At 29.7% G+C, this 24294-nt stretch overlaps 2 protein-coding genes across 4 annotated transcripts; one reads left to right on the top strand and one right to left on the bottom strand.

Moving 5' to 3' along the window:
- The first annotated feature begins 8631 nt into the window (after positions 1-8631).
- Positions 8632-17958, top strand: LOC112687328 (O-phosphoseryl-tRNA(Sec) selenium transferase). 3 transcript variants are annotated; one of them, XM_025559971.1, is made up of 9 exons: positions 8632-8967; positions 9081-9236; positions 10005-10278; positions 10400-10558; positions 10700-10964; positions 11031-11152; positions 11211-11396; positions 11453-11608; positions 11706-12013. In XM_025559971.1, exons 2-9 carry the CDS (start codon positions 9123-9125, stop codon positions 12011-12013), a joined length of 1584 nt encoding a protein of 527 aa, XP_025415756.1. In that variant the 5' UTR covers positions 8632-8967; positions 9081-9122. The 3 variants fall into 3 exon arrangements, with proteins under 3 accessions (XP_025415756.1, XP_025415770.1, XP_025415763.1); XM_025559985.1 differs by lacking the exon at positions 8632-8967 and adding an exon at positions 17877-17958 and having other exon boundaries at positions 9123-9236; positions 11706-11873; XM_025559978.1 differs by lacking the exon at positions 8632-8967 and having other exon boundaries at positions 9123-9236; positions 11706-12484.
- Positions 17437-21657, bottom strand: LOC112687343 (lipase member H-like). Its single transcript, XM_025559990.1, has 7 exons — positions 21492-21657; positions 21220-21416; positions 19239-19390; positions 18125-18376; positions 17874-18065; positions 17612-17777; positions 17437-17537 (listed from the first exon to the last, which is right to left on the bottom strand). The coding sequence occupies exons 1-7, from the start codon at positions 21534-21536 to the stop codon at positions 17465-17467; spliced, it is 1077 nt and encodes a 358-aa protein (XP_025415775.1). The 5' UTR covers positions 21537-21657; the 3' UTR covers positions 17437-17464.
- Between the last annotated feature and the right edge of the window lie 2637 nt (positions 21658-24294).

The following is a 24294-nucleotide window of genomic DNA, read 5'->3' on the forward strand; positions in this document are numbered from 1 at the left end:
AAAAAAGACCAGAACTAATGAAGTTAATAAAGTCATGTTTTAAAAGATCTACTTTGTGGCCTCAGATTTATATTCTCAAACTGTCGAAAAATATGAGGGTATACTTGGAAGAGGAAAAGTTTTCTGGTAGATTTGCAGATCTTTTACTTGAAATTGGCAATAGTGATTATCCATCAGTTAATGAAATGATAACTATCCCAGAAAATTAGTGCACAATTGTAACTACGGTTCAGGATTTAATATCAAAAATTAATCCAGATATGCTCATATTCATGATAAGCCTATGGAATGGTTGTGTGAACGTGCTATACTCACTCCAAAAAATGACTAAGCGGCGGCTATCAATGATATACTGTGATGTCTTTTGAAGGGGAAGAAAAAGTACATACTTCAATAGATACGGCGGTGGTCAACATAGACGATGCAACTAATTATCCGGTTGAATTTTTAAATTCATTGAAACAACCGGGTATGCAACATCATCAGAGGCGGTTCTAGGACTAGATTTTCGTACGGGCAAACAATATATTTTATGTTTCAAGTTACGTTCCAGTTGCGATTTACCCATCGGTACGCTAACACGTTCGTCGTCAAACGCTCGCTTATCTAAGCTCCGTAATTATTTCAGTTATCGTAAATTGCCCATCTATTTAAAACCGTTATCGCATTAAGCCGCACCGGGTGATCACGCACGCCGTGCGCACCGGTCTCGGCATGTCGCGGGCACCGGGTCGTAATCGGTTCGCCTCGCTCTCCTCTCCTGACCGTCGCTCAACCGCTTCAACATCTATTAAAAACAAAGATGTTTCGCCTACCACATCAACACAATCAAAAAAATCTAAACCGTCTACAGGTAATTCACCGCCTTTATCTCCTCTAACAAATACACACACGCAATCAACGACTACATCAAATAATTCTAATATGGATTGCACTGCAGGGGCTGCAGTTAGGCCACTTAATTCGCAGTCCGCTTCTTCGTCTATTACCACTATCGACTCCGCTACCAGCCCAAAAATAATGCAAACTAACGCGCAAGAAACTTTTCTCCCAATTATACGGGCCCAATCCATGTTATCATATCGTCTATTTCCAATAACAATCTGGGTAACCTACATCCTGTCAAATTAGGAAAATTGTTCATCAATAACTTTAAAGGAGTAACCAATATTGCACCCGTGGGTTCGCAAAGAGTAAAAATTACTTTTGACTCCGTACACAATGCTAACTCATGTCTGAGCTCTCCATGGTTGTCAGAAAACAACTTCTCCGCCGCCATCCCTAGTTCACTTATCTATAGTCTCGGTGTCATCCGCATCGACCAATGCGTTTCCGATGAAGACATTCGCGAAGGCTTGGAGTGCTGCTACGAAATCACCGAAATTCGCCGCATTAACGTCCAGCGCGAAAATAATATTGTGCCTACAAAGCTCGTCGAACTTAAATTTCTTTCTCCCAAACTCCCGGATAAACTCTGTATCTTCAAAGTTATACACAACGTTTCTCCTAGTATACGATCACCTGTACAATGTATGCGGTGCCTTCGATTCGGCCATACACAGAAATTTTGTCGAAGTAAACAAAGATGCAGTCACTGCGGTGATTTCAATCATGGCACTGAAACATGCGAAAAACGTCTCACCTCTGCACCTGAATGTTTCTACTGCAAATTAAACCATATCGCCTCTGACCGCACGTGCTCCGAATGGTCCTCCCAAAAGGAGATTAAACGTATCATGGCCGTCGAAAATAAATCCTACACAGAAGCCGCCCAAATCAAACGTTCCGGAATAGTCTATCAGGGCCAATCCTATGCCAATATCTCTAATCATGTTAAAGTCAGTTTTGATAATTCTAATATTGTACAGGAACCCAGCTCTTCCCTTCCCCATTCATCATTCCCCCGCCTCTCTTACTCTCAACCAAAAAAGAAAAAAAGGAAAACCTTTAACACGCCCAAACAATCCTCTCCTCCATTCTCTTCTCAAACACGGAACACTTCTTCATATACTCCTAATGGAAGTTACTTCAATTTCACCGATCAATCTCTTCCTAATCACGCACACTCCAGTTTTATCGATTCCCTCTCTGATCAACTATCCTCTGCGATCTTACAGTCATCTGACTCTCAAATAAATTCCCAATCTTTTCTTAAATCTTTAATCGAGTGTTCATTACATAAATTTTTATCTCCTAATTCCGACGATGACGAGACATACTAAAAAACACATTATCCCTTCTCACTTTCCCTCTAATTCTACAGAACACTTTAGGATTCTACAGTGGAATGTTAGAAGTATTCACTCCCGCTCCATGGACCTCGCTGGGGTTCTCCACTCGAAAGAATGCATGTTTGCTCTATTATCCGAAACCTGGCTTCGTCCGGGTCAACAATTTTATTTACCTTCTTTCAATATCGTACGCTCTGATCGACTTGACGGCTACGGCGGTGTAGCAATAGCTGCTCATCAGTCCATACAAATTAAAGAAATACCCATTACTATCCCACTTAAAAACCATCTTTCATGCCATTCTATCGACTTAGTTGGTATTGAGGCTTTCATTAACTCCAATCGTTCTCTTATTTTATGGTCTTTATACATTCCTCCTTCTTCCAATCCTTCTATGTCTTTACTAAATTATATCTTTCAATTAATTGGCCCTAATTCTATCTTGGGTGGTGATGTTAACGGCCATCATCCTCTATGGGACAACAACAATTGTCACAATCACCGCGGTGATTGCATCCATGCTTCCTTAAGTAATTTAAATCTATGCTGCCTTAATTCCGGCGCTCCCACACGCGTTAATCGTCCGCCTTTCTCTAATACTGCAGTAGACATAACGTTATCCACCAACGCGCTATTCTGGTCTCTCTCCTGGTTTCCACTTGACGATCCTCACGGGAGCGATCACTTTCCAATCATAATTGAACACCACGCCTCCTCATCTCCCCCCTTAGCAGCATCTAACCAAGTCCCTACTCTTCCCAAAATGAACTATTCCAAGGCCGACTAGTCTCTCTTTTCCGCACATTTAGACTCTCTTATTAACTCCTTTGTATTTACCAACTCCCCATTAGTCAATTACGATAAATTTATCGAGCTCTTGCATACGGCTTCCTATAACGCCATCCCAACCAAACGGCCTTCTCCTAGTTATCCTTCCACCTCCCCCATCTGGTGGGATTCTTCTTGCACCGAGGCAATCAAAAGTCGGTCCGCTGCGTTTAAAAAATATAGAACTTCCGGTTTATCTTGCGATTTTTTATCCTACCAAAACATCAGTGCTAAAACTAAATATATCCTAAAATCCGCCAAAAAAAATTCCTGGCATAAATTTTGTTCAACTCTTAATTATTCTACCTCTAGTCATGAATTATGGACCACTGCCAAAAAATTTAAAGGTTGTGTTAACCGGAATTCTCCCTCACTCAATGAAGAATGGTTCTCAACTTTTTGTGACAAAGTTGCTCCACCATATGTTCCCTCCTTTCAAGAATCCTGTCCACCTGACCTTCCAATCCCAACTAATATCGACCCTAGTTCCCATCTCCTTACCATGCCTTTCAGCTCAAGTGAGCTCAAATCAGCGATTTCCTCGCGCTCCTCTACTTCTTTCGGTTTAGACGGTATCTCCGTTATTCTTCTCCAAAATATCTCTAATACAGCAGCTGAATGTCTTTTACAAGTTCTTAATGACATTTGGATCTCTGGTCTCATCCCTCCTTGGAAATATTATCATGTTATACCCATCCCTAAGCCCAACACTTCTCCCACCACATTCAGACCTATTGCTCTATCTTCCACACTATGTAAGATAGTTAAATTCATTATTAAAATCCGCCTGGACTGGTTTCTTGAAAAAAATAACCTCGTTCCCAACAACCTTTTTGGTTTTCGTAGAGGCCTGGGCACCATGGAGTGCTTGTCATCTCTTATTGGCTCAGTTTATAAATCATTTTGTAACAAAGAGTTCTTATGCGCCGCATTTATAGATATTAAAGGTGCCTTTGACTCCGTTCACATCCCCACTCTCATCACCCACCTTACTTCTCTACACATACCTAATTCTGTCTGCAACTTCATCTCCTCACTATTCTCTCAACGTTTCCTTAAACTTACATCACCTTCCGGTTCTATCTCAAATAGATTAACGCACAGGGGTCTGCCTCAAGGTAGTTGCCTAAGCCCCTTGCTTTTCAACGTTTACATGATACCAATATGTTCTTCCCTTGTCTCCCCTAATTCCCAGTTCCTCATGTACGCCGATGACATTGTTATTTTCTCTTCCAATAAATCCCTTGAAAGGTCTATTGACACTTTAAACTATGCTTTAAATAGTCTATCTACCCTTCTATCAGCATCTTTTTTTACCATTGCTCCTGAAAAAAGTAATTTCATGGTTTTCACTAGACGGCAGCTTTCAGTTCACCCCCTTATAACCCTAGATAATAAAACCATTCAACCTTCATCTACTGTCACTTACCTTGGGCTTATATTAGACCCTAAATTAAGATGGGTTCCACACTTTAAATATCTAAAAAGCACAATATCTCGTTGGTCTAACTTTCTACGGGCTACCACTGGCACTAATTGGGGCTCGCATCCATCTTGCCTCCAAACAATCTTTAACGCAGTCATAAGGTCCAAGGCCGACTATGGCTCCTTCCTCTTTGCCTCTGCCGCACACACTCATCGTAAAAAGCTAAACTCAGTAATTTCATCCTGCCTTCGCACCATTATTGGTTCCTTAAGTTCCACCCCATTAGTAAGCCTAGAGGTCGAATGTGCTTGCCCTCCAATTGAGCTAAGAAGTCGTCAGCTTGCGGGTAAATTTCTCCTCAAATGCCTGTCCTCTCCTTAATACACACTTTTTCAAATGTTTGTTTCTATAAAAAATTCTTGGACCTATGTTCCTAAAACACTCCCGATTCTTGCTTCAGTAGCTTCTTCTTTTTCATCTTTCTCTCCACTTATCTATCGTCCCTGTCTTCGTCTACAAATTTACGACACCCTCTATCCAGCACTTTTATTTACCCCAGAAGTTACCGTTTCGCCCAACTTTCTTAATTACTCCCCGAAAGAACTTCCTCGCATTCCTTCGACTCTTGTTCAATCTTTATTTAGCGATTTTATGACATCCAATTTTCCTAATTCAGTTCCAATCTATACCGATGGTTCTGTATCACCCAGCTCGGCAGGCTTCTCCTTCTTCATTCCATCAATCAATTTATCTTACTCCAACAAACTTAATTCACACGCGTCTTCGTTCACAACGGAATGCCACGCTATAATCAGTGCCTTACAATTCATTTTCTCCCTCGAACTCAATACGTTCCTTATTGTTTCCGACTCACAATCATGTCTTTTCGCCATCGCATCCGATTCTTTTAATTCTTTCATATCTCCACTAATACTTATTATCAAATCCTTAGTATTTCGTCTAAGTCTCGATAACAAATCAGTAAAGTTTTTTTGGGTTCCTAGCCATGTCAGCATAGGAGGCAATGAGCGCGCTGACTTTCTAGCCTACTCAACCAAATCTTTAATCAATTCCTCTCCTCTCAAACTGCCCGCATCCGATATTCTTCCTATCCACCGCAAATTACTACGTAAGGCGTGGCAATCCAAGTGGGAATCCTTACCTGATAACTTTGCCTCGTGGCACAGACAAATTGTACCATCAATCCCTACCCATCGATGGTATAAAGACCTAAAGATTTCTAGGAGTGTTATAGTTTACTACACACGCCTACGTATTGGACATAGTCTTCTTCCACACCATGCTTTTAAACTTGAATTAAATTCTTCCCCCTTATGTACCCGACACCAAGAAGAAGCCATCTGCAATTTCGAACATATTATTTTCCACTGCCCTTCCCTCCACCCTAATAGACAACTTTTTTTTCATATCTTTGTTCCTTAGGTTATATCTCTCCCGACTCAAAACTTCTTTTAAATTCTCGTTCTCCTCCTATTATTCATTCTCTAATTCACTACTTCCTTTCTGCTGGTTTTCTAATTTAAAATAGTCAGAAAAAAAAATGTTCTAAACCTCATCTTTTTGTAATTTAATTACCCCACATTTACATCATAACTGTATTGCTATAATGTTTATCAATAAAAGCAAATAAAAAAAAAAATAAAAAAGTTACGTTCCGTTTCACGTAGGCGCGTATCGTACGCGTGTAACATAAATTGTTGTTTATTTTATTTTCATAGGTAAATTTGTAAATTGTAATTCTGTAAATAATAAGTAATAAATATCTTTTGTTTTCACTGGGAAACCAAATGTTTCTATTATCCGATAAAAAATTTATAACATCCTTATGTATATTTATAAGTAAGCTGTAAGCTAAATTTAAATTCTAAATTTTCCTAAGCTACAGTTTTTTCCTTAACAGTTAACACACATAAAAAATAAAAATATTAATTCAAATTAGATATATATATTTTCTTTTTTCTTTAGGTATATAAAAAATAATTTAACATATTATAATAATAAAGTATAATATAAACTATATTTTTACTATATCTGAAATTGTAATCTTCTACGTTTTATTTTTGCAAACATATCCAGAGCAGGAGTTGGGTCTTTTAACAATTTTTCCGAATTCTCTGTATCTATAGATAATGAAACAAGGTTACTCAACCTAGGATTTTGCATTGTAGCTCTCAAGTAAGTCTTAATACGCCGCATAATAGAAAACCTTCGTTCAGCACTAGTTGAGGATACAGGAATTACCATAGATAATTCAACTACTTTTCTCAAGTTAGTGAAAGCTTCGCCATAATTACTTATTTGTTGATGTATATCAGACAATGTTGAAGCTTCCAAAAACAAAGATTTCCCAATTAAACACTTTTTTATTTATGAAAGTGTAAATAATAAAAACAAATACGTATTTGAATTCCTTAATTCTTTACTTATTTAAACATCACAGTGAACTTTTTAAGGTGAACGTAAAAATTTTGATACGGGCAGCTGCCCACCCTGCCCGTAAGCTAGAACCGTCACTGAACATCATAGGCTTATTCTGCGTGTGGGCACACTTATTATGTTGTTGCGAAATTTGAAACCACCTAAACTGTGCAATGGGACCAGGCTTAAAGTCAAAAATTTTACATCGCAATATAGTAGAAGCCACAATTTTAACTGAATGTGCAAAAGGGGAAACTGTGTTTGTACCACGAATCCCTTTAATTCCGAATGATCTTCCGTTCGAATTTAAACGGTTCACAAGTCTAAAGGCCAAACTCTCAAATTTGCAGGGATAGATTTGCGAGAAAACTGTTATTCACATGGGCAGTTCTACGTAGCTTGCTCACACGTAAGCTCAGTGGCGTAGCCAAGGGAGGTGGCTAAGGGGGCTCTAGCCCCCCCATGGGCCGTGTTTATATGTATAATGTATCTTGACAATTTAATAGAATCAATGGATGCTCGTTTTAATCAAAGGCTTATTAATGTTATGCCACTTGAAGGACTTATTCCGGCCAATTTAAATATGTTTGATGATAAAAATATTATAAAAGCTGCTAAAATATAAGTCCAAGTTCTCCATGATGATACCTCATCTACAATCAGAGCTGACCTGTTCATATGAAGGCAACAATAGAGTCAAAATACTATTCCAAAACGGAATTCTGCTCTTGATTCACTCTCTCATCGCACCAATCTTCGACCTAACATTAAAATACTTTTACAATTATTCGCCACGTTACTAGTTTCCTCTTTCACTCCGGAAAGAACGTTTTCAGCACTTAATCGCTTAAAAAATTTTATAAGAAGCACCATGTCGGAAAACAGACTGAATGGGTTATTTATGGCTAATATAAATAAAAAAGAGCTTGCTAGGTATAGATTTTTATACTTAAACCCGGCAACGACGGGTAATTCAGCTAGTAATTTTATAAAAATACACATGTATCCGGCAGGTATAAAATTTAAAATTTATACTATTTGATTAATAAATGATAAAAATGTGAAGATTCTAATATAATTAACTCAACCAAAATAATAATGATAGTTGAAAAATATCTTAAAACTCAATAAATTTAACGTTAATCATTCAATATCAATCATTTTCTTCAGTACATATCCCATTGACTTAACTATTGTTTTTAAAATTCAAATTAGTTAAAATCTGTTTTTTTTTTTTAAATAAACATTCCTTTATTACTCGTATAGGGATATCAAAGATTTGATTAATACTATAAGAGATTAATAGAATCAAATATTTATATCTTAAATGTATGATAAATTATAGTACATAGTATAAATAAACAATGATATAAAGTATTAAAGTATGATCAATGAATTACATTTAAATAATAAACGATTAAAATCTAACTTCACTGATTAAAAACTAACTAAATAGGGTTTTATTTTATAGAAGACAAAATTTCTCTGTACATTTTTCGAAAAATTACTCTTGGTATGAAATCAATTATTTATTTATTCATTTATATGCTGGAAAATGAAACGGGAATTGGGATTTTATTTACACCTTGGAGGTTGGCATTAGCTTTTTTTTTTGTTCTTATCACGTTTGCTGTTATCAATTGTTATTAAAAATCGGGAGAATTGTACCCGTCCACCATAGGAAACGGGAGTTTATCTTGTTCCGTGATATCATCGATTTGTGTTTATGTCTCTTCGATGACAATGATAATAATAATAATAATATAATAATATAATAAATAATATTCTCCTCCGGACGGTTCGCGGCGACAGCAAACAACAACACATCTAACCGGCTGTATATGTTCCAGTGTTAGCCTGTCATCGTTGTTAATTCTCGTTCATGTGCATCCGAATAACGATGCATGTTTGGATGTCACCATGGTATGAGCTGATTGTAGTCACTGCGTGTGCCGGATTCGTCGACAGCACAACAACGTCGTCGTCGGTATTAAGCGTTCGTTGTTGAACTACGCTTTGCCAGCTATTGGCCTTTCATTTCTGGTACGTACATAACTTGCACAACTTGTTTTTTCTCCACTGACAACCAAAAAATATTGCTTATTGTCGTCACTTGTGTAAAAATTCAAAGTGTCTGAATATTGTTATTATTGCAGGCATCTTAGTATGTGAGAATTTCACGAATAATCAACGATAAAATGAATAGTCAAAATTTTACGTTGGCTGAAAATCTAATACCTTCCTCGTACGTCCAACAAGCAGCTAGCGCTTTGAAGACTAGAGAGAACTTGGCCAAAACGCTCATGGAACAGGTACGTTTTATCTAGACATTCAATATAATATTATACTTCCATAGTTAGGGACTCATAACAATATTATTTTGAATGAAAGTTAATCGATATTATATTTTTTCAACAAACTTTGAACTAGATGTTTATTAATTTATTATTTTTTTATTAAAATGACTACAATTATTGCAAATGATTTTGTCTTAATTTAGAATGCATTTTCAGTTTGGAATGAACTTCATTACCATTATTATCTTAGATAAATCCTTATTTGGTGTATTGAATCTTTTGAATCTTTGGTTTAGACTTGACCAAAATTAAAAGTAGCAATTACAAAAATAGTTTACTGTATGTACTGTTTATCTATTTATTTTGTTAAATTTAAAAATATAGAAATACAAGTTTATTATGATAGTATAACATAAAGATGGCTATTATTCCAGCTACTATATTTTTTAACTAGTACATAATATATGCTTTTTTAAATAAAATGAATTGAATTATAACTTGGACTTAGTACTTATAACATATTTTAAATTATATCAACCTCATAAATTCCAATATATAGACCAATATAAAACTTGACTGAAAAATTTGCTATAATGCTGTATTGTAGAACATGTATTTAATTTCTTCTGGGTGGCTTATACTATAATTTTTAGAAAATGGCATAAACTTAATAAATATCGTTTAAGCAAATTGAATGTATAATCAAATTTTTATTTTGCTTATTATTAAGATAACTAAAAACCTCTGTAAAAACCATTTTAACTTATGGATTTTATATTATAGAGAAAATGGCCAGATAATGGTTGGGATGATGCTACTATTGAAATGTTTTTATCGAACTTAGCTCTTATGGACAGTAACAACTTTAAAGAACATGCTGGTGTTGGAGAACGAGAAGGACGCATAGCTTGTAACTTAGTTGCTAAACGACATTATCTTATGACTCATGGAATTGGCAGGTCTGAAAATATTGCTGAGGTTCAACCCAATGCCACAGGATCCAGTTTAATGATTAAATTAGTAAACGCTATGCTCCTAGAATCTATTCGTTTTATGGGTAAAATTTAAATTATTTTTTTACATCCATATGAAATTGAAAATAAATTACTAAAACATTATTATAAAATATTATTTAAACAATAAAATGTATTTTATGTTTATGTTTTATTATAATCCAGGTGTAGCAAGTGCAACTGGTTGTTTTATGGTTCCAATGGCTACTGGAATGAGTTTGATGTTATGTATGTTAACATTAAAACAAGATAGACCTGGGGCTAAGTTTGTGTTGTGGTCAAGAATAGACCAAAAATCCTGTTTCAAGTGTATAATTACAGCTGGTAGGTTTTTAAGAAAATTATGTTGCTATTATATTCCAGACAAGAATTATTTTTTATTGAATTGTTATAGTAATTATTAGAAATATTTTATAATATTTTAATATTAAGAAAATTTAACTTCTAAATTTTTAAATTATATAGGTCTACAACCAATAATCATTGATCCTATTCAATGCGGTGATGAATTACATACAGATGTACAAGGAATCGAAGCACAGTTATCAACTCTTGGATCTGATAACATAGTATGTGTATTAAGCACAACTAGTTGTTTTGCGCCTAGAGTATCAGATTCACTTGAAAAAGTTGCTTGTCTTTGTCAAAAATATAATGTTCCACATTTAGTTAATAATGCATATGGTTTACAATCTACCAGACTGATGCATTCAATACAAGATGCTTCTAGGTATTTCTATTGTCTTAAATTGTTCTATTTTATAATTGTTATAATTTTTTTTATATATTTATTTAGGAAAGGGAGGATTGATGTTTTTGTTCAAAGCACTGATAAAAACTTTTTAGTTCCTGTAGGAGGTGCTATAATTGCAGGATTTGACAAAACTATTTTAGATAAAATTACTAGAAATTATCCAGGTAATATTATGCATATTTTATATTTTATTAATTTAATTATTTATCTTAAAATAATTAGGAAGAGCATCTTGTAGTCCTGTTATGGATATTTTCATAACATTACTATCATTGGGTACTAATGGTTATAAGGAGTTGATAACACAACGTAAAGAAGTACATCAACATTTAAGGAAAGAACTTGGAAAAATCGCTGTAAAATATGGTGAACGTTTATTGGATATACAAAATAATCCTATATCCATAGGTAATATGCTACTTATTCTGTTAATTGTATTTATTTATTGAAAAATTTTATTTTAGCTATGACCTTGACATCATTAAGTGTTCAAAATGCGACTGAAACTGATACAAAAAGATTAAGCCAACTAAGCTCCATGATGTATATGCGCCATGTAACGGGCTGTAGAGTTATATCATCTATTGAAGTTAAAGATGTCTGTGGTTATAAATTTGATGGTTTGCTTATAATTTAATAATTACAAATTAGTTATAAATAGATAAATCAAATTGTTTTTGTTGTTAAACAAATAATTGTTTTTATTTATATTTTCAGGTTGGGGAGCTCACAAATCCAATTATCCTTGTCCTTACATTACAGCTGGAGCTTCAATAGGTGTTAAAAAGTCTGACATTGATTTATTTATACAAAAATTGGATAAAGTAATTGCTAGGTTAAGAAAGTCATCACCATCTAATTTGGAAACTCCGTCATCATCAGAAGGTAATGACACAACATCTATGCGACGAACAGCTACTGTTGCATCTAGCTATCGTAGTACAATAAATGGAGTTTACTCTATTGGAGATGATAGTACATCAACATCTCGCACATCTAGTGTTGATAATTTACGTAAACATTGATAATTTTGTTTACTTGACATAATTTCAATTACTTACGTATGATTTAGTCAATTTTTGCTTGTAGAGCAGAAAAAGGATCTCTAAAGCAGTTATATTTTAAAATAATCAATATTGAATCCTTAACTCTTAGTAGTTGGTAATTTTGTATGTTTCTGGTTTTATAACTTTTAGATGTTGCCTTCCACCATGACGTGTTATGATTTATAGTAAATAATTTATCAATTTATATTCAGATGACTATATATAGACTGAATGACTCAATAATTTATAATGGAAAGCATCGCAAATTAATAAAGGTCATATTTAGAAAGTAATAAACACATAGTATACTAGGGTGAATATGTAATAGCAATTTGTACTTAATTTAAGCATCTATTATTTTTGATTTTTATGAACCAAGGATTTTTTCCTTGAAAGTATAATTTCTTACAAATTTAATCAACTTTTAGTATTTTTACACAAAACTATTCAATTAAAAATCTTTATAACTTAAATTATAAAGTTTATATAATAATAATTTGTTGAAGATTAATTATTTATATGAATAATCACCTATTGTTAGATGTGGGTTAAATAATATTGAGGTTCATATTTAAAATTTAAACTTAAAATATTAACACCAAAATTACGCTCGTGTTTTATTAAAATAATTTTTCCTTTAATTATATTTTATATAATGTTATGAATGATAATTTTTTTTATATTTTCAATTATTTTCATTGACATTGAAAATTTTGTATTAAACTCTATTAGGTTACCCTAAAAATTGTCATAATTTAACTTCCACATTAATGATATTTTTATGCAACCTATACAACCTAGTTAATTCTGAATAAATGTACTCCGTATCTAAATAGGTTTTGTATTTTTAAATACAAATTTACAATTTAAATTTCTTTTATATATTATAATTGAATTTCAAATCATATTAAGATTCCATGATCCTTAAAACTAAGTGCAACAAAACACTATTCAAGTTAATAATGCTTTGAGCTTAATTTATTAGTAATTTTATTATTGAATCCATTCCATAATTTCTCAAAATACATAACATAAGTATTTTGTAGAGTAAGATTTATAATCTATGTATAAGGATATGTCCATATGTTGTACAAAAAAAAAAAAAAAATTGAAAATTAATATTTAATATAAATTAAAGGTGCTTTATTTATGTTTTTATTTTATATTTTTATTTTTTTTATATAATAAGAACAGTGTTAGGTGAATTCCCCTTTTGATTTTGGTTAACCGCATTGCTCAATATTACTAGTTATACATATTCTAGTCTGATACCCTTAAATGCTTTATTTCTAATCATTTTTTGTATTTCAACTGTAAATGTTTGAGTTGGGCGAGTACTTATTAAGTTATTATAATATTTATATATTTTATTTAATACAATCTGGTTTATCATTTTTATTTATTTGAGTATTATTTTATTATTTGACGTTATTACTTGGGCTCGGAATAAGATGTGTAAAATTTTTAAAATATATTGAATTTTAATTTTAATTATGCTTTATAAGAAATAATTTTATTTTAATGAATGAATTAAAATTGTAAATAATATATTCCAAGGAATATAAATATTTAATACAATAAAAATGATATTTTTTATTTTGCCTATTTTTACATTTATTTGTTATTGCAGCTATAAAGTTGAAATAATATTTCAAAAAGGTAACATTTTGAATTAAATTACGCATGTTAAAAATGGTCAACTAAAGATGATATTAAGTTATCGAAGTGCTTTATTTAATTAAATTCCAGATATTTTTTAGCTATAAATTAAAAGTAATCATTTAATAATTTTTAATAAAATTGGTATCATTCATTGATACAGCTTACAAAAAAGAAAAATAATATTTTTAGAACTTGTCTCTTGTATACAAATATACAAACTGATGTATCATAGTAAAAAAAATGACCTAATTATAAGAGATTATATTTGCCTTTTATTAATTCATAATCTGATATAATTAAACTGTTAACTTGATGGTACACAATTTACTTAAATATTAAATAGATTTAATTAATTTAATAATTCAGGCATGATGTATTTTAATTATATATTAATGTACATTATACAGCTTATGTTATATGTTATCTATTTTTAAGTATTCATAAATAACTTTAGATTTGTTTTTGATAGTTGTGATATGAACTTATGATTAGAAATTCCTCATCACTCATATAATTTGGAATTGAGTAACGACATAAGTTTTCAAAATCTTTTAATTTAACTAATCCAACATTTTAGATGCTGAAAATTATAGTACCTAAGAAATAGTGTCTCTTTTTAGAGAATTTAACTGATAACTAAGTGTAACATGGCAAGGAATGCAATTGATTATTTGAAAACCAAAATAATCTAGTACAAAAATTGCAAATTCACTGTACTTTTCAAATTTTGCTACAAAAGAGATTGAGGAATTTCTAATTGTACAATGAAATATGCTCCAAAGCTTATAGAAACTTAAAAATTACATTTTTATTTATTTATTTTTATAGTTATCTACTAATTAATGATCTTCATAGTAAAACATAGATTATTCATTTTTGCTTGAAAAAATTATATTAGCTATAATAGATATTTTAAATTAAAAATATAAACATTTTACTGGTTAAATTTTGAAATGTAAACATTAATAACAATTATGTTCAAAATTAATGTAATAAAATAATCATTATTTATATATTTATAAATCTACTTTTACTGTTATCTATTGAAAATAAATTTGAATGCAATTACGTCTGAGCCTTAGTAGTTACTAAATTATGTATAATTTTACTTTTTTTGAATATATATTATGATTTAAAATTGTTAGAAATCAATAAAAACTGTGATTTTAAAAGAGCCATGTAATTCACTTGGTTGTAAAGGATCTCATTATTTTATATTTTATTATTATAATGATTAATATTGCACTAGATAAATGTATTATGAAATAATTTTAAAATTATGTCTGTCAACATGAAGTTAAAATGAAAAGATTATTTGCATTTTATACAAACATTGGAGCAACTGAGATTTATTTTCAGAAAAGACTTTGAAAGAAGAAAGTATTGAAAGAATGAAAGAAAAACTCAGAAGAGATTTTGAAATATTTACTCTTCGATTAATATTTGGGAAAAATACTTATCTTTACTCTAGTAAATTCTTTAGGTAAAATATTTTATCTTTAAGTAACACTTTAAATTATTATTGTATTTTTGTTGTTGGCCAAGTATACTGTTATTTTATATTTAAATTTTCTGATAAACCTATTAATTGCATATAAAATATATTATTTCGACACTCATCTTAGAAATATTTCCTGGAAAATAATTAGAAGTTTAAAAAATTTAATCTACTTGAAGATTATTCAGTCCTTTTGGGGTTATTATTTGAAAAATATTAAAAATTAATGTTCATCGCCATTGCATTTGGTTATATTTAGTATTTATTTATAATGTAGTGTTTGTCATTAAATTAATTTTGTTATTTGATATTTTCATTAATTGTAATTAGTATGATTTTAATCAACTCCAAGTACTCGCCAAACTCATACAAACCAATTTTTAGTAAAGGGGGATAGGATTAATTGAAACAAGTAGTTAGAACTATTAAAATTATATTGAACGAGTATTTTAGATAAAGTTGATGGAATAACATTAAAACATATGGAAGATGAACTTATGTAATTTTACTTCCAACTAAATTTCTTCCATCATTTATAACTTGGTTTTTAGTTTTCCATTACAACTGTGTGATATAATTTAAAAAAATTAGATTTATAGTATTAGATACTACATTATTGACTCAAGTTAATGCATTTAAAACATTTTAATTAATTGGCCTAGTTATTTAATTTTTGTTATTTTGTTTTACTATTTTATATTTTTTTATTTTTATTGTATGAAATAAATACTATTAATATTTTTATTGGACAATCAGGTAGTTTGAATGTACTTAAAGTAAAATATTATGTATTAATTTGCTGTTTAATTTGCATTAACTTGGTCAGTTAATTTATATTAACAAAAGTCAAAAAGTAAAAATTGTGTTAAACAAATTGTGTAAATATACTTTTTGGCTTGTACAATTTTTTTTTTTTTTTTAACACAATGTGCAATGTGCAATAATTTAAAATTTGTAGTATCACATTATTTATGTTTATCTATATATTAATACTACATACATTTTGTCCACGTTAATTATTAGTTTGTTGATTTTTAAGTGACACAAAAACACTTGATCAAAATAAAAAACATTTTATTAAAATTTTTGTTTTTCATATTATCTTTTTAAAAAATTTGATAAATATATATCTGTGTAACATTTACTATAAATATGGTTGATGCTCTTTTTATTTAAAATGATTAATGTATTTATTCAACGTCTATATTAATTGTACCACTGGTCTCTGTGTTTGGTATTTATTTACATTACTTTTGTAAATTAGTACTTAATTAATAATCTGTGATATACATCTATAGTGACCATATTAAATATCCTAATGAAGACTGTTCTCAATTCTATCATTAATTTGGCTGTTCTTTTGGTCAAACTTTTATTATTATTAGTGTTGTGTTTGTAGACTTGAAAAATGTTATGTTGAGCACAACCAAATCTTCTGTCTTCCAAAGCTGATTAAAATAGTTTGTTATTGTCCTTATTGTTAAACATTTTATAGCCCCAAAGAACGAAATTGCTAATTTTATCAAAAAATAAATAAATAAATAAATAGTTTTAGTTGTGTGACAACATTTAAAACTACTTCCAAGAAGATTGGGGAATATGAAGATTTGCATTTTGATGAATAGATTATTCAAGGTATATGAGTTTTGTGTACATTTCAATAATCCATAAGGACAACCAAAAGAATAGACCTCAAATATATGGGTTTTTAATTTAGGTATAAGACATGTGTATAAGAATAATAGATAAGTTTTTACCTTTTTTTAACATGTTATATTTGAGTATCTATTGGCTATTTTATAAAAATTAATAATTAAAAAACAGTCCCGTACTGTTTGCAGTGGAAATTCTAAAATTTCAGAATAAATTTGATTTAAAAGCTTGAGGTTTTTTATTGGTTATTGTTTCATACTTTTTTCATTCAAAATGCTACCTTATATTGTTATTAATATATTATAATTATATTAATAATTAATATAAGTTTTGTAGGTACATTCAATAATTATTGTAATTAATATATAATATAAAGTATTTTTTACTATGTTACATTCAAAATTAAAAAAAAAACATTGCTATAACATCAGATAACAATATTATTGTATTTATTTTATCTTTATAATATATTTTAAATTATTATTATAATAATTTATTCATATAAATAAAATAATAAAATTAAGTATGTAATTTTTTTACCTAAAATTTAATTTTTTTTTTAATTTTTAAATTTTTTTTACTATAGTAAAGTATTATTTTATAATTTAATGTCTATATTATTTATTAAGTTTACTTACTTTCCCATAAGGAGAATCTGAGTTAGTATTTAAATAGTAATTACCTTCTTTCCTGTAAATCAAGTTTATCGATTTCTTTATTTTATTCTTTAATAATATTATTGTAATTATTCATGTTTTACTTACGCCTTATCATATGGGGCTTTTCCTAGTTGTACCGCAAGCTCTGTATTATTTGAACAAGCTCCTGATGTATACTCATCGTATGATGGGCATGGTACAGCAACAAATGCATCACCTCTAGTTAAGGCTTCCGCATAATAATAATACGCTCTCCGATGACTACAAACAGCTTTAAATAAAAATAAACTTATAACATCAACATCACTTATTATAAATTAATAATATTACTTATATACAAATATTCGTATTTTTTTATGATCATTACCAGCATAATCAATTTTACATCCTGGTTGAGGCCAGGCACCACCATTTGGATAGAAATCCCTATGTCCGATACGTTTTTTAAATCCAAGAAATCCACCTGATGTATGCACGACGTCGACTAGTTTAGCTTGACTGGAATCAAGACGTTCCTCTGGGCCCGATGATGAAAACAAAACTCCTGCTGGATCTAGCCCTAAAAAAAATGTAAGTATTTTGAAAATTACCAATTCTTTTGATAGTATTATATTTTACCAGTAATATGTTTAACTTTTCCATATTTCAACTCATTGTTCGTTAGACCAACTACATGTGCTCCTAAAGAAAATCCTATTAAATGAAAATCTTCTGCCCGTGCATCAGTTGATGTAGATAAATGGTCAATAAAGGCTGCTAAATGTTTTGATACATGTTTAGTATTTTTTGCTGCAGTATTATACCAAGGTACGGCAGCTAACTCTGACCAATCAACAGTAAATATATTGTAATCGTTGTAGTTCAAAAATGCTGTAAATAAGGTTTTTAATATCGTGTATTTTATAATTGTGTAGTTATATTATTACCTTAGTGTATAAGTATATAAACAATTTAAAACATAAAACTAAAAATGAATAAATATAAAATAAGTAAAAAAAAATAAAATTTCAATTAAAATTTGCATGACCATCGAATAAAATAGATAACCACAGTCCATCAATGACAAACATATGCAAATAGACATCATATAAATGTTGGCTCAAAATTATTTAAAATTATTTTATTATTTTTTATGGTCAAACACAGTAAAAAATAATGGGTTGAGAAAAACAATATAAAATTTCATTAGAACAGCGGTTCCCAAACTGTGCACCGCGGTGCCCTAGGGGCACCGCGAACACTTTCTAAGAGCACCGTGGTTTACGGTTCATAACAAATAGTTTAAAATGGTTAGATTTTTTTTTCCATATTCTTTTCGTAAAAACGTTATAGCAAATAATGAAATATTTTCTATTGTATATTCGAACATCCTCATTTTAATATTTTTATGTAATAATTATAATAATTATAACAATAATTTTATTTATTTAATTTTTAGGTTTAAAAATTCATTAATTTATATAAAAGTTAAATTTTAATAAAATTAATAAAATTAGCTATCAATGAGTATTTTTTTGTCTTTTTATGTTATTCACAGCAGGGCACCATGGTTAAATTCAGTCCAAAAAAAGGCATCGCGGAAAAAAAAGTTTGGGAACCGCTGCATTAGAATATGATGCAATTTTTTCAATTCTCTATTCTTCCCAAAGTATATGGATTTATAATATTATTGTTTTTATAAAATATTAAAAAATAAATGATATATTATATACATGAGGTATAAGTTACTTACCATCTCTGAGTAATGGGAACATGAGAGAATCTTCAGCGCTATCACCAAATCCATGAACTAATACTTTTGATTTTCTTTGAGAGCGGAAATACTTAAATATTGGTAAACATTTTTTATCCATTGTTTGCATTTCAGCTCTTGTAGGATTGTCTCTATGTTATATCATGCATTTTATAAATATATTAATATATTTACATAAAATATGAATTATACATTGTATATGGTTAAATATCCAGGGCAGCATTTAGGGGTGGCTGCAGTTCAGGAGACCCACAAAATTGGTACTCACACAATTTTATGTTATAATGTTTATACATATTTAATTGAATAATACTGAAATTTATTTATACGTTTAAAATTTAATTTTTATCTAACTAATAATACATGTACCTATTTGCACTTATTGACAATAAATGGTGTTTTAGAATCTAGAGAAAAGTTCCTTACGTTTAATTGTAATTATTTTACATTATTATTTTTATAAAGCAAATACTTATGATTGTTTTTATAATTATTTATTATTAAATAAGTAGTTAATTGTTACTACTATTAAAATTTATATTAAATGTAATTTAATAAATACAAAAATGTGTTTTCTTGTTTATGTATAAGGCCACCTCACGTACCTAAATCCTCCCCTGCGAGTACCTATGTATCATAAGATCAATATTTATACTTTGAGAGGCTTATTGTAATATATTTATTCTCATATCTTAGAAACTCCAACATTAAAAAGCGCAATTTCACAACATGTTTTGTTATGACGTAAAAACATTCAGTATAGACTTGAACTTCAGCCCTCAGATTTCAAACACTATTTACGCCTACGCCTTAATTAAAATCATATTATATTACTGGAAATTGGATCAAAATATACGTTTATTGACTGGAAATCAAGTTTTATAAATATTGTTTTCACTATAACGTTTAATAAGTATTACAATTATTAATTTTTTCTAAATGTTTTAATTTTTTTTTATTTGATAATGTTATTGTATAAGCTATACAAAATATACAAAAATCCAAAATTATTATTAATTACTACCGATAAAAATAAAAAACATACCTACAATTATATACTAGTACTTTATTGATAAAGAAAAAATGCAATTGTTGTATTAAGTAATCGTTTTACGGTAGGGGAGTCTGGACCTCCCCAGATCCCGAATTTAGGTTGTGATATATTTTTCACTCGGGAAGCTTGAGATTAAAATGCTAAATATTTTTCTTTTATATAACAATTATATTTTAAGTAATAAATTATTAATGGATTAAAAATGTTTGTGTCTTAATAAGATAATTTCAAAAGATCCTCACCCCCAGAAAAATTCTAAAAACCGCCACTGATCGCATTATGAACTATAAATTAATACATTCAGTTTTATCATAGAATAATAGTATAGGTAATAAGAAAAATGAATTTATGATTTAACTTACTAAATAGGCAAGGCCGTAACTGGGGTGGGTCTAGGGGTCCGGCCCCCCCCCCCCCCCCCGAAATTTTCAAAAGTAGAAACATTTTAGCGGTGAATATAGTTTATTAACTATAAATTGTATTAAATAATAATGTTAGACCCGAAATTTTTTTCCAGTTACGGCCTTGTAAATAGGTACAGTAATATGTATCTATATACTACTTACACCCATCAATAATCAATCATATTGTTCATATGTGTAAGTAAATTTAATAATACCCAATGGATTGTGTATAATTTGTAAGTTGTAGCACAAAATACTATTTCTAACATATAGTTATAATTCAGATGTTTTGTACTTCACTACGTAAAGAAAATTGGTATTTTTAATTAATATGTAAAATATTAAATTTGATTAAGTATTGTGTCCCACAGACTCCATGACCCTCAGATTCACTGCACATTACTATAACGGTGAAATTAAATAATTATTTTATTTATTTATTTTACCTACCTAGTACTAAGTTTATTGTATTTAAGATGCATGATAAACTTGTGGAATGTACCTTGTGTATAAATAAAATTTAATATTTTCAATAAGCGGTAGCAGGTCTCCTTTGTCTTCTCCGTTATTTTTTTCCAATCCTGATAGAATAGCCAATTGCGGATCACCTCGTCCATTTGGCAATAACATCCACTTTATGTCCTCATCGACTCGATCATCAGTGATTTTTTCGTGAACTTGGTAGTTTTTAAGAGTTTTCTGCGCACAGAATATAATGTTATTTACTTAATTTTACCGAACTATTTAATTGCAGTTAATTATTTTTTATAATACCAGTTGACTGTATGGAAGAAACATAAATAGTATTAAAAAAAACATTGTTCTTGAATTTTTATTTGTGTTATAATACCAACAATGAAATAATGAATTGTATAGTCTTCGGGTGAAAAGCAATTGCTTATACCGTCAGTACTTTTTATTGTATGTAAACGATTTATATAGGTACTATACCTATAGCTATAGGACTATAAAAGCTATAGATACGGTTACCCTCTTTTATTTTTAACATTTGGCATACATATTTTATTATTTAAATACGTTTGGTATGTAGTATATATATTTATATATTTATTTAAATTGTTTTATAAGTTTCTAGGTGATTTATTGTAAGTTGTGATTCTAAGAAATAGGTAAAGATAATAATATTATTTTGTATGTACATAATCGTGTTCAGAATTAAATGTTTTGTTTGTGACCTGTTTATAAATTGAAAATTAACATATTGATACGAAAAAACCAAATATATTAAATGCACTTGGAGGTCGCTTTGTAAATTAGGTATGGCACACCGATTTAAATAAGCGTGAAAGATACTTAGGTATTAAGTGTAATGTATATCAGTGGTTCCCAATTGGTGATCCCCGGACCCCCAGGTGTCCGCTCGTTGATTTTATGGGGTCCATGGTTATGTATTACTGTGATGATTTTTTTATTTTATTTTAATGCAATTAATATATATATTTAACAATTTTACAAAAAGGTTTTTCAAATTAAAATAAATCATACATTTTTTTTTCATTTTCATAATTAAATAAAATTTAAAAGTATTTACAAAAAAGGGGTACCCGGACCAATTTTAAGTTATAACTAGGGGTCCGTATAACTAGGGCTTCATACTAATTGGGAACCACTAATGTATATTATATATGTTAATGTGTACATGATGATAATACATTTAGGTGGCTATTTTTAATTTAAGTATAAACGTTTTATATATTAAATTGATTATAATTTGTGCACAGCATAATTTTGTATGACGGATAGGTACCTCTCAAACGCAGATTGAGTCACAGATGTCACAGAATAGTTTTGCAAAGAATTTTTTTAAACTAATGGAAAATACTGACAAAATACAATTATAATATTAATAAATTAATTCAAAATATACAGATAATAATTAAAGTAATTTTTAATATTAAAGCCAAAAAAAAAAACTAACCATATAACTATGTATATATTATAAATTATTTATTTATTTTATAATATTATTTTTTTTTTAAATTATATTTTTTTTATGGATTTAATAGTTACAAGTTTTTATGTAAGTTCTTATCACTTCATTTTTTCAATCAAATCAGATTCTATGCATAAAATTGATAAATTGGACATTTTTTCTTGTATTAATGACGATCTTAAATAATTTTTTGAGGCTATTTTATTTATGCCGCCCCACTAAATTTGTCGTCCTGGAGCAAATGCTCCTTTTGCACCTAGGTTGATCCGGCCCTGCAAAGAATTGCCGACTTTTTAAAATTTCTTAGTGGGGCATTTGCCATAATCTGCCCCCCCCCCTCAAATGACGCTCCTGCTATTACGCAAATAAAGAAAAAAAACTATTTGTGATTAATTTGTATAACTTAATTATTTGTTAAATAAAAATAACAATGTATAACTTGAAACTTACTTTATTAATTTATAAGTATTGTATTACATACATTACTAATTCTCAATCCCTTTCCTTCAAGGGCTAACCTCCATTCATCCAATCTATAATTAACTTTTTCCAAATTTTCTCCTACCAAAACTATATCATCAGCAAGCATTATACCGCATAATATTTCGCCTTGTAGTATTTCGTAACTTTATCCATTACCACAGAGAACAAATAAGGACTTAGAGAGCCGACTCCTAATGCACACCAACTCCTACGTTAAAATCTTCTGTTGCTTCACAAAAACTCTTTACATGAGTTCTCAAGCCTTCATACACATCCTGAATCAAATTTACATATATTTTTGGGACCACCTTTCTTATTAATAACTTTATTTAAAACTTCTCTGGGTACTCTGTCATGCGCCTTTTCTAAATATATAACACCATGCATAATTTATTCTCCTTTTCCCTAAATTTCTCTACTAGATGTCTTAACACAAAATAATGACTCCATTGTTAATTTTTCTGGCATAAACCCAAACTGATTTTTTGATATTGATTAGTATACTGATATTTTCCCAAATCTTCATACTATGACTTATCAGCTTTATTCCTTTATAGTTCCCACATGTCTATACGTCTCATTTGCCTTAAAATATTGGTACAATAAAACTTTTTCTCTAATCTTTTAGAATTTTTCCCTCCATTTAACACTTTATTAAAAATATCTAACAATCATTCAATACTTATATCTCTAAAATTGTCCACACCTCTACAGACATTCCATCTGGTCTTACCGCTATTTTATTTTTCATCTATTTTTTCGGAATCTTCATATTCTCTTAATCCAATCAATCCTTCATTCCATAAAATATTCTCTAAAAATTCTTTTAGGTACTCCTCTTTCAGTAATATCACAAAATATTCTTTCCATTTCTTTTTCACATCTTCATCATTTTTTAACACCCTGTTATTCTAATTATTTATATACCAATCATTTTAAAAGTCTCTGGATCGTTTTTCTCTAACCTTAGCCTGTCTATACATTTATTTTTCTCTTTCCAGTGTTCCTAATCTTTTATATAAATCATCATACCTATTAAGCTTTGCTTTGCTTACTTCACTCTTCACTATTTTACATATATTTTTGTACTCTATCCAATCTTCTTTCTTCCTGATTTTCTACCATAACTTAATATGCTTT

This window comes from Sipha flava, unplaced genomic scaffold (genome assembly GCF_003268045.1).
Source record: "Sipha flava isolate LNK unplaced genomic scaffold, YSA_version1 109_pilon_pilon, whole genome shotgun sequence".
NCBI classification, from domain to species: Eukaryota; Metazoa; Arthropoda; class Insecta; order Hemiptera; family Aphididae; genus Sipha; species Sipha flava.

Excerpts from the sequence above, each read along its gene's own strand:
- LOC112687328 (XM_025559971.1), top strand. The coding sequence starts at position 9,123 with ATGAATAGTCAAAATTTTACGTTGGCTGAAAATCTAATACCTTCCTCG. Across the intron at positions 9,237-10,004 it reads CCAAAACGCTCATGGAACAG|AGAAAATGGCCAGATAATGG; the intron begins GTACGTTTTATC and ends TTTATATTATAG. Across the intron at positions 10,965-11,030 it reads TCAATACAAGATGCTTCTAG|GAAAGGGAGGATTGATGTTT; the intron begins GTATTTCTATTG and ends ATATTTATTTAG.
- LOC112687343 (XM_025559990.1), bottom strand. The coding sequence starts at position 21,536 with ATGTTTTTTTTAATACTATTTATGTTTCTTCCATACAGTCAACTG. Across the intron at positions 18,066-18,124 it reads AAAAGTTAAACATATTACTG|GGCTAGATCCAGCAGGAGTT; the intron begins GTAAAATATAAT and ends CATTTTTTTTAG. Across the intron at positions 17,778-17,873 it reads ATGTAAAATTGATTATGCTG|CTGTTTGTAGTCATCGGAGA; the intron begins GTAATGATCATA and ends TTTTATTTAAAG.